We start from the raw sequence: 10,700 nt of genomic DNA, 5'->3' as shown, positions 1-10,700 counted from the left end.
TTACTTATTTTATAGGTGAGAGAACCAAGCTGGGGGAAATTATATGATGTGTCAACCAAGATGCAGGGTCACACTAGTCAATAGATAGAAATGGAACTGTTCTTCTCACCACACCTTGATGGGAATGAATGTAACAGGTCATCAAACTGTTGATTAGGAAAAGTGAAAGCAGGACTCAAAGAAACATAGCACCCCAAAAAATGTATTTGGATGATCCTAAGGAAGCCAATGTTTTTTAACCAAGATGGTCAAACACGCTGTAAATACATCTCTGTGCCCATACCTCATCTTTACCTGCCCCCTACTCTAAATCATAACTTGTTTTGTGGTGCCTTAAGAAAATGAAGGTTTTAAAATACTTTAAGGAAAAGCTATTGAAAAGTCTGTAGAGACCTTGTGTAATTTCTGGATTCAGACTTTTTCAAAAATGTCTCTCAGACATAGGGGGAGGTAGGCAGGATGTGAAATAAGGAGGGAAAAAATAGGAGAGCTGGCACCTATGACAGCTAAACCAGTGCACTATTTCTAGAACATACATAGAGTCTTTGGAGATGCCAATAGATTATGAGCAAACTACCATAAGACCTAAGGGATCATTGTTCATTTGGTTTTGTGTCTAATAGTTACTGGATATACCACTGACACAAATATGTTCTATTTAACTAAGAATATTGTCAGCATAAGAGTGCAGAGGAACTTTTCATACAGGAAAAGGAGGAGAGTTATCATTTCTTCTATATGAGAATGTTTCAGGACCAGTTTTTTGCTTGCTTGTTGTTTCCATAAGCTGTGTGGATGGTGAAGTCTTTAGAAGGAAAACTGTGTCCTGGACTCAAACCAGGATCTTTTCATCTTGATTTCTAGAGAAACTCTCTACCAGGGCCTCTTAATAGATAACAAAAGATTGAAGGGTTTTGGAATATGCCATACTCTTCCACGTAGGAATCACTACTAGAACCTAAAGTGGGCCTTTCATCTGTTTTCCCACATACAGATCTGAAAATTATCTCCCAGCATTTATGAAGATGCTCTTTACCCTGCCATGAAAAGAATGCAGACATCCTAGTGACAGGTTAGTTGCATAGGGCATTTTGTCTAAATGAGTTCTTTGATCAAGAAGCCCAAAACTTTGCAGCTAAATATTTTCCATAACTTATCTTCTTTTAGACTCAACTTGACTTACAGTAAATAAATTCAAATGGGAAAAGGCTATTATCCCTCTCTTCTGCTACCTCTTTCCCTCTTTTCAGTCAATGAAAATAAATGGCATTTATTCAAAAGCATAGTACTTAGCTACTAAAGAATGTTAAAAACTTTCCAAATAGTTGCTTTGAAGAAAATAGTCATTTATTGTCAAAGCATCCAACATACCCGGATAAACTATAAAGTTTAATAAATCTTTTCAGGGATAAAAGAAACACATAACTATTCAGACTCCATTTCACTGGCACAAAATTACACTTTGTATTAAAAGGAAATACATATTTACATAATTGATGACATTCTTCATTGAAGTCCATAATCATTTCATGATACATGCACTTTCCCCTGGAAACTTAAATTGAATGGTGACCCCCTTTTTATCCATTTTGTTTACTTTTGTAAGAACACAAGCTGTCATCAAGAAATGCAGAAAGCATCTCACCCTCCTCCATTACTTTATATCTAAAATAAATTTTGCCCTTACATATAATATTATATCTAAACCGTAAGTGCTTAATAATTTAAGTAGAAACGTATGACAAATGCATCAATATGTTGCAATATATGACATTTTTAAAAATGTACTTTTGTTTTTGGGAAAGTGAAAATGCGTGCATTCAAAAGAAAAACCCCTCCATCAAAAATCCACCATCGTGTGTGTGTGTGTGTGTGTGTGTGTGTGTGTGTGTGTGTCGGGTAAACACTGAATGAGAAGGCTCCTGGGGTTGGGGCACGTTTGTGTGTGCCCCCGTATGTTGGTGTAGTGTTTGGGGGCACAAGGAAGTGGTGGATGTCCTCGCGTGTACTCCTGCAGGTGGCTAGACTGCCCGCCAGCGACGGGAAAGCTGAGGTCCTTTCCATGTCAATTATGCGAGGTCATGTGCCTGGACAGGTGGTGGCGCTCCCTGAAGGACTCATTGCAAATGGGGCACTTGAGTTTCTCCTCCCGCCGCCGCTTCACCAAGGGCTCCATCGCATACTCCTTTTTGTGGTGCGACCTCATGTGGTACACTAGGTCGGAGGTCATGCGGAAAGAGGCGTTGCACTTGGCGCACCAGTTCTGCGCGGGCAGACACAGCGAGGTGAAGGAGGGCGGCAGCAGCGTGAGCGCCGACGGCAGCTGCAATTGCAGGGGCCCAGCGGCCGCTGCAGCCGCCGCTGCAGCCGCCGCTGAGCTCTTGGGCCAGAAGGCTGTGGCGTAGAGGAAGGGGCTCTGCTTGGGCAGGCTACCACCGCTACTCGGCAGGGCCCCGCAACCTCCGTTCAGGTCCGCGGCCCCCTGGAGCTTCACCGCCAGAGGGTCAGCAGCGGCCGGGTAGAGTCTGGTGGGACCCACGCCGTCGCCAGGATGGCAAGGCTCGAGCGCGCCCAACTTCTGGCCCAGCACCAGCGGGGACAGCTGTGAGAAGGAGCGCGCCGGCTGCGAGAAGGCGCTTTTGCGTTCGTCGGATGCTGCGCCCTGGCCACCGCCCGCACTACCTGAACCTGCTGACCCCGCGCCGCCCCCTGCGCCGTTGCCTCCGGAGCCGCCCAGCTGTGGCACCGAAGTGAAGGCGCTGCCCCGCGCGGGACTACCGCCCTCCAGCCTGCTGGGCAACGGGCCCCCGGGCCGCGGTGCCAGCAGCTTCTCCGCGCCTGCCGGAGACGCAGCCGCCGGCGTGGAAGAGCCGCCGCCCCGACCTGTGTCGTGGTCCTCGGCAGTGGTGCTCCCACCATCCACAGTCGCCTCCTCCTGCAGGCCGGCCCCGCGGCCAGCCTTCTTCACCTCCACGAAGGCGCTGCGCTTCGCCTCGCCCGTTTCTGGGCTGGGTGGCGCGAAGAGGCGGCCGTTTTCTTCCAGGCTGAAGTAGCTGCCAGAAGCGCGGTACTGCTGCGGCGTGCAGACCAAATCCTCCTTGGAGGCTGGCAGGGGCCGCTCGGCGAAGCGCGCCCGGCCCCCCACCAGCCCGGCCCCGCCGCCTCCGCCGCCCTCCACAGCCTCCTCCGGGAATTTCCTCTTCCCTTTGCAGAGGCCGGTGGCTATGCCGTCGGGACTCAGCTCCGCCTCCTGGTGGCCTGCGCTGCCGCTGCCGCTGCTGCTGCTGCTGCTGCTGCTGAGACTTTGGGCCGGGGAGCAGCTGCTGCCTCCCCGGGAATTTTCCAGTTCCCGGGCCAGGTTGTGAAAGTCTGTGGATGGCTTTGCGCTGCTGCCGCCGGCGGCGGCGGGTGGGTTGCTGCTGTCCGGAGAGGGGGCCGGGTAATGATGGATGGGGCCAGCCTTGCAGAATTTGGGACCCGGACCCAATGACGTCTCCTGTTGCTGCTGCTGATGGTGGTCTTTGCCGCCTCCTGCGCCCCGGTGGTCTTTGGTGCCCACACCGCCGCTTTGTTCGTCGTGGGGACTCATATCAGCGCTGTGAAGTCTCTTGGGGCAGCGGAAACGCAGATGCGCTACGTAGGGGAACTCAAACTGGAAACGTTGGCTGCATTCCAGGCATGTGTAAGGGGACGACCCTGCTTAGTGAGCAAACACCACACACGCACAGCACATGATTACTCAGCATCTCTCGCAGGCCACTTTGCCATCATCCCCTTCACAAATCCACTTTTATCTTTCAGGGTCTGAGGGCCCGAGAAAAAGAATACACCATCTGACCTTATCTAACTTTGCCTCCTGATTTGGGGGAGTAGATTATTCAAACACGTGTGCCCCTACCTATCCTCGCCTGTCTGTCCCAGTTTCATTCTGTACTACCCCTCAGAAGCTTCCTGTAAGAGTCGCAAAGGTAGAAAGGGCGCACCAAGGCGCCCGGGTGAGACTCCGCTGTTCCCAGCACCTCTCCCCAGCTAGCGAGGGGCCCTCATGCAGGTCGCAAAACCAACCTACCATTCATTTTGTTGTGGGATCTAGAGGGGCAGAGTAAGAGTAACTCAGTCAGTTCTTTCCCGTACCAAACTAGTAATTCCTCATCTTTGGCAATCCTGCGGAGAGAGCGGTAAAACAGCTGTCCGTTTTTGATATAGGCTTCAAGGTTCTGTTCTTCTTTATCTCTGGCTGATTGGACCAGCCGCAGCCACATGAGACCTTCTGAGGAACCATTTGCCGCTGAAGTGTCTACCTACAGTTCAAAATAGAAGAAAGAAGACAAGAGGGAGGGGAGAAGGATACCCAATGAGAGAGAGAAACTAGGATAATTTCTTATGTCTTTTCCAAAGAATCATCTGAGACCAAGCTTCCAAAACTTGACTAAGTTGGAATACATGCCTATGTTTTTAACCAGTAGACAGGAAAACTATCCTTTGAAATTTTACATCAATCATATAGATTATTTAAGTGATCGTTTCCACATATTGGTTGAATACTAGATGAGGAAATTCCTTTTTACAATATGAATTAGTGTCCCTCTCTTCAGAATTTATTTCCAAATTATCTTACATTACTAAAGTCTGGAGAATTTTGTTTGGGGAAGTAAAAGGCAAACTTAGATCTTAGAAATTATTCTGTGGCACTCATCTTCCTAATTTTGGCATGGACAATTAATGGCTTTTCTTTGTAAAGGAAGAATAGGAAATGAGAGGCCTGATCAAATTCAAACATATGGACTGCTGCTATGCGGTCAAAACAATTAACATTTTTACCTAAATACAAACTCTGGTCACTAGCTAATGTTATCAAAAGAAAATAATACTTAAGAGATGGGGAGGCCTCCTAGGTTGGAAAGTAAAAGTACTCACAGAAAGTACTTAGTATGCAAATAGTTTCAGTCCCAGTGAAATCTCCCAAAGAATTTAGGAAGTCACGTTCATCAAGAGGAAAACCCAGAACTGACATACTGATTCAGACATTTCTAGCATTCCCTATCAAATTTTGTCATGTATTCCAGAAAAGCAGTTGACAACAATTTGAGTTTAATTTTTCTTCTCTAATTTTAGGTGTATAAACCAATATTGCTTGCATTATTGCATTTTCTACATTTAAAACCTGTCTCTACTTGTCATTAAAATGATTCTTAGTCCATTTTCAATAGGACTTTATCCTCATACACCTACACAACACCAACGGAGACTTACCCGAAAGATATAAGGTACTGTTCTCTTATCAGTAGACTTGAGAGCTATGAAAGCTATGCTGTCATACAGGGAAGTATGGCTCAGAACACAGGGACCGAATATAGCATTCTCAGGGATGTCGCAGGTTGTGTAAACACTGGTAAAAATATCTGTCAGACATTGTTGGACAGCCTTGGCATCTCCATCCCAGATGCCCCGCTGGATGCCTGAATCCTCCATCACTAGAGAAAGATACACAAGATAGGGAAGTGAGTTACATTATTGCTTTTCCTGCTATGAACCCAGGCAGAGCACTTCCACTACTAGACAGATTTTTCTTGTACTTGCCTGATTTTTTTCCTAGCTCATACGTTTAAAAATAAAGCAGATTAATCTGCCATATATACAAGATGCCAACTAAGAAGTAGTTTCCTCTTCTTCTTCTTTTTAAATTTAATAATCAGAATGATAGGAGATCCCGAAAAGAAAAGAAAGAGCTAGGAAAGACTAGATCATTTATTTGTGCAGTACTTTGGCAATAGATGGAGTTTGGAGTGAAGATAAGGAAAGAAAAACATTTTTTAAAACCAACCTATATCAGATTTCTTAAGTGAAAGAAACTTAACCCTTGAAGAAAAGATCTTATCTTTCTATATATTGAACTGAGTGTCTAAGAGCTGTTTTTTTCCTTTTCTTCCAAAGAGGGAAGCAGCATTAGCAAGCAGGCGGAGACAGCGGAGCATGGCGAATGGATTTCAAGTGGAGTGTCAGGGCCACTAATTCCATGTCAGCTAACCTTTCTCTGCAGCCTACAAGAAGGGACGTATGTCTGCTCATTACCATAATCCAACACTGTCCCTCCGAGGCTTTAATTAAAAGCAGCAAGCAGAGGTAATTATTTTTTTCTCGACATGCTTATTTATGGATGAGGGTGAATCCCAGTTACCTTGTTATACAAGAGGGTGTATTGAGTTGCCTGTGGCCCATGAAGTGAGGAGGTACAGGGCAAGTCTGAGGTGTCCCCTGTCTGAAATACCGTGTGTAATGACTGGTGAATTCTTTTTTCCCCAGATACGACCCTGTTTGGGCAAGAGGGGGCAGCCCTGCTTGAATAGTCCTCAGTGGGCTCTCCAGCTGTTTAATCCGCAGCAGTTTAGAAAGTAAAGCCCCAATGGAAGGTTCTCTATTAAGCTGTCATAAAGGGACATTTCCCTTCTTCTGTCACTGGACACCCCCTACAAGGCTTATCACTTAAAAACAAAACAAACAAACAAACAAAAAACTCCAGATATTTAAAATTTTAGACTAATTCTGAAGTAGCTGCATTGTTTGCTCTTTATGACTAATCAAAATATTTCTCCAAGTTGGTTTTCTCCTAATCTAAAGGTAGTTTTCCCCCACCGTTGGCAATGATCTGTTTATATTTTGTATAATTTAAGTAGCGGGAAAGAGTAGACCTCATTCTTTTCCTGCAAAGCTATACATTAGGTAATAATATTAGCAAAGTCTATTTTTATCTTAATGTCTATTAACCAATTAGTCTTTCAAATGTGATGACAAAGTAGTGTCTTTTTCTTCGTCTTCCTTTTCAGCTAGCGGAGCCTAAAACTTTGGTCAGCCTTTTCCTCTTATTCCCCAAATGGCAAGTGCTGGTCTGTATCTGCCAGACAGCAGAAATAAAGAAAATACCCATAAAGTACAAATTTTATTGTGCTACACAATTTATCCCCGTGCATTTTAAGCCCACACGAGGTAGCCTTCCTCATGTCCAATTGCAAATTAAAATGCATTTTTTAAAAAAGGACTTATCATCTTTTCAAGCGAATCCTATTTTCCCTTTCTCAATTTCCTCCAGTTTAGCATTTTATGTTCTAATTTTTCTCTTCTTTTAAAAGTCTCTTTCACACAAGCGTTTCATTGTGCCTGGAGGTCGCCCGCCACTTTGGGCAACAGAAGGGACGCGGTCATTAAAATGCAGTTCTACCTAACAATACGGTGAAAAGGTCCTCGCTATGCCGTGCTAATAGCCGTCAGCTTAGCCACCGCAGCCGCCACGAGCCTCGAGCCGGTCACAATAACCCGTGGGCAAGAGCCTGGGCTCGCTAACCCGCGCAGTCGCCTTTGCGACCCAACCTTTCACAGCTCTGCGTCCTGCTCTAGGCCCAGGGTTCTGATCCACCAGGGGGATCCTCCCCAGAGCCAACAGGACTAGCTGAAAGCTGGTCGCTGCTGCCGGTCGCTCGCCCTCCCCTCTAGGCAGGCATTGTCTGGCTGCCGCGCTCTGCCCAGTCCCTTGCTTCTCGGGCAAAGTGCTCCCCAACAGCTCCTCCCTTTGTATAATCTTATTGGCAGTAGAGATCCCCTTTAATAATCATTTTCCCCTGCTCTTCTAGAAAACCAGGAGAAGAGGACAAAAATTTCCACTCTTCCCACCAAACCTGCCTTCTCCCATCCCCCTCCCACATCAATGCAAATAGACTTACCAGGAATAAGGTCAGAATCTAATCGCCCAAATAAGGCCACCTGGACCGGGAAGATGCAATCGAGTGTTTCTTTTTGCCTATTGTATCAGTGTATTTCCATGTCAAGAGGTGTTGGTGTTGCTGTCTTATAGGCTCTTCCTAAAGAGAGGAGAGATGGAGAGATGGGGAGAGAAAGATGAGGGGAGGGTAAGAGGAGAGAGAGAGAGAGAGAGAGAGAGAGAGAGAGAGAGAGAGAGAGAGAGAAACGGAGAGAGTTGTACAGATGGACCCGATGCAGTGACTGACTGGCACGCAGACACACACTTTTTGTTTGCTGCACATAATCTGCCCAATGACGCGTGACAGCCCACGTCCCCTCCCTTTAACTCTTTGCTGGGCTGGGCGCTCCCTCCGGCGCCGCCTGCCTGGAAGCCTTCTCTCCGGCCTGCTGGAAGCCTTCTCCCGAGTCTGCCCCGTGCCTCAAGAATCCAGAGCACCTTCCCGAGTGGCAATGCTTCTTCAAGAGCGGCCGGTCCAACTCTACCTAAAAGCTTGGGCCCTCTGGGACTGCTAGGAGGGGGAAATCAGTTTCAGGATCGGAAAGAAAGGTATCCAAAAGACTGTAGACGGGCTTTTTCCGTTTTGCTGGGAGTTTGGAGGACCTAGGTCAGAGAGCTGGACATGTAGCATGTGCGTGGCCCCCGCGCATGTATCTCCAGAGTTTGAGTTCTGTGGACCAGAGAGGGTTGTGGGATTATTCAGGAGGGATTCTCGGGCCACTGAGCTGCCGCTGATATGCGAAACTATTGCCTGGGGTGGGGGGTGGGGGATGATAAAATGGGGTGGGGGTGGGAGCTGTCTTTACTAGTGCTCACACTACTAATCCCTCCCCTGCAAAATTGGAAAGGGCCGTACTTGGGTGAAAACTTGGCTTAAGCTTTCCGTGGCCCAGGAGATGGGTAAGGGGATAAAGTGGGGATGTCGCCAGACCTCCGAAAGGGTACTTATACTGGTCTTCGGGTCCCAGTACACTGGTACCTGGGCAGGGATGGGAGGACATTCACGGGAAGAGCCCAAGTTACCGGACAAGATGTTTCTGCTTTTACACCCTCTGTGTTTTGGGTTCTGAGTAGTCCCCGAGGGGGTCCCATAATGGGAGTAGCCAGTACTGTAAGACGTCGGTGTGGGAATGATTTAGAGTAAAAATTATTACCGAGATGGACTCCAAAGAGCTTTTTCACGTCCAGTCGGTGATGGAGGGGTGGATGGAGTTGCTCAGGCCGTCTCCGGAGCCTCGTTTGTGCTCTAAGCTACTTAGAGGCTCCGACTTACCCTTTAGTGCAGCAGCTGATGCTAATGACTTGAGGTCTTTAACAGCCTGAAAGTTGACAATTTCGCAGGGGCCTTCGGGGCTCCTTTTCACTGTTCAGCTCTCTACTCCTAAGGGAAGAAAGACCTTTGGGTGGTATAGCTGATCCCTCAATTCCCACCCACACTATCACTACATTGAAGTGGGCAATCTGTCAGCTTTAGGATAAATCGGATTGTGTAGCCGGCTAAAGGGCAAGAGGCAGAACCACGATTTGAAGAGGAGACAATCTCGGTCAGGCTCCCACCCCCGGGGTTGAAATAAGGTGAGTATAATAGGGGTTGGCAAAAAGCCTCTTACTGTGTTAGTTGGATCCATTCACAGCTCTGAGACCTCTCCCAATAACCCAGGGGTTAACAAGGCACTGAATGTCTTTTCTTGCAGGCGCCTGCCCTCCATGGAGGCAGGAGATGGAAGGATCTTGCAAAGCAGACGTGAAGTGTAGGGAATTTCCCAATGAGTTCATTTCCATAGGGTCTCTTCTCCCAGTTTATCTTACCTGGTCAGCACCCCACACAAGTTTGCAGTCCTTCAGATCAGACAGAGCCTCTACCTAGATTAAGGTGGGAACCCAATAAGGAAAGGGCTACAAAAATCTCCATGTATGGGAGAAAGGGCAGAATTTTCCCTTCTCTTGCAGGTTAGCTACTGATTTTTCAAAGAAAGCTTCTTGAACTGCAGTTTTTTTTTTTTTTTCATCTTAAGGTGCCATTTCTCTTATGCAAATATATGCAGTTTTAAGTAGTTTGGCTGAGTGACCCCTAATAACAGAGGCTCAGTACAATGAAGGCTAGCATGTCTGCATATGAAAATCCGCAGCTGTCTTTAGTTATCTTGATGGCTGCTCTATCATGTCTCATATTCAACTGTCCTCTCCCCATCCCAATCACTTCTTTAAAGGATGAGTGGGAGAGTTACAAATGTTGAAAAGATTGCTTCAAACATCTGGGGAAAAAAACACTCAAGATTGAAGAATAGTGGCAAGATTCTTAAGTGAAATGAGAGAAGAGGAAAAAAAAAAAAAAAAAGAAAGAACAGGAGGAAAAGGACAGCAAGTTAAGAGAAAAGTAGCCAAAACAGAAGTGTAGTCCTGCAGAAATCACAGCAAGATACAGCGTGTGCTGGGGTGGTGTGAGGGTGGTGTTCAGGAATTTAATTCCATTAATCTGAGGAATAGAACACTTCTTTGTGCCTGTTTTAGCTATTCTTTAGAAAACACACAGTTTGTCTTTTTCAGAAAAAAGTCATCTGTCCATGCAAGCCACTTTTGTAATCCTATCACACACAGTAAATGTAAAAGCATCCACTCCAGAAGATGGGCATTTAGAAAAGAAGCTCTAAATGGAAGACATTTTTCTTGTGCCTTGCTTTTTTTCTTAAGTATAGAGAATGTCTCCTTTCTACTTTATACTATGTCTCTTTTACATATGAGACCTTGTCTCCAGTTTGTATAATACAAAGAGTGTTTCTGGTACTTAAAATGGGGGTGGGTAAACTTGACCTTTAAATCTCAAGCTAGAAAAGGACTACAATTGTATATATCAGAGAAAGGAGAGGTTTATTGAGAATCTGGCCTTCAGATGTTTCATCTCAGTTTCTTTTTCTTTTCTTTTTTTTTTTTTTTTTTTTTTTTTTTT

The 10,700-nt window shown here is 46.1% G+C and overlaps 1 protein-coding gene across 1 annotated transcript; it reads right to left on the bottom strand.

Annotated features, from left to right (window-relative positions):
* Positions 1–1,380: 1,380 nt before the first annotated feature.
* Prdm8 (PR/SET domain 8) lies at positions 1,381–5,472 on the bottom strand. Its single transcript, XM_027939860.3, has 3 exons — positions 5,254–5,472; positions 4,070–4,301; positions 1,381–3,696 (listed from the first exon to the last, which is right to left on the bottom strand). Exons 1-3 carry the CDS (start codon positions 5,470–5,472, stop codon positions 2,066–2,068), a joined length of 2,082 nt encoding a protein of 693 aa, XP_027795661.3. The 3' UTR covers positions 1,381–2,065.
* Positions 5,473–10,700: the final 5,228 nt, after the last annotated feature.

This window comes from Marmota flaviventris, chromosome 7 (genome assembly GCF_047511675.1).
Source record: "Marmota flaviventris isolate mMarFla1 chromosome 7, mMarFla1.hap1, whole genome shotgun sequence".
Classification (NCBI taxonomy): domain Eukaryota; kingdom Metazoa; phylum Chordata; class Mammalia; order Rodentia; family Sciuridae; genus Marmota; species Marmota flaviventris.
The sequence above is the reverse complement of the archived record's forward strand: the minus strand, read 5'-3'. Positions and strand labels throughout refer to the sequence as shown.

What these genes read in the sequence shown, in the direction of transcription:
- Prdm8 (XM_027939860.3), bottom strand. Translation starts at nt 5,472, where the DNA reads ATGGAGGATTCAGGCATCCAGCGGGGCATCTGGGATGGAGATGCCAAG. An exon ending in CAGTACCTTATATCTTTCGG is followed by an intron (nt 4,302 to 5,253) that starts GTAAGTCTCCGT and finishes TTTGAACTGTAG; the next exon opens with GTAGACACTTCAGCGGCAAA. An exon ending in ATCCCACAACAAAATGAATG is followed by an intron (nt 3,697 to 4,069) that starts GTAGGTTGGTTT and finishes CTCACTAAGCAG; the next exon opens with GGTCGTCCCCTTACACATGC.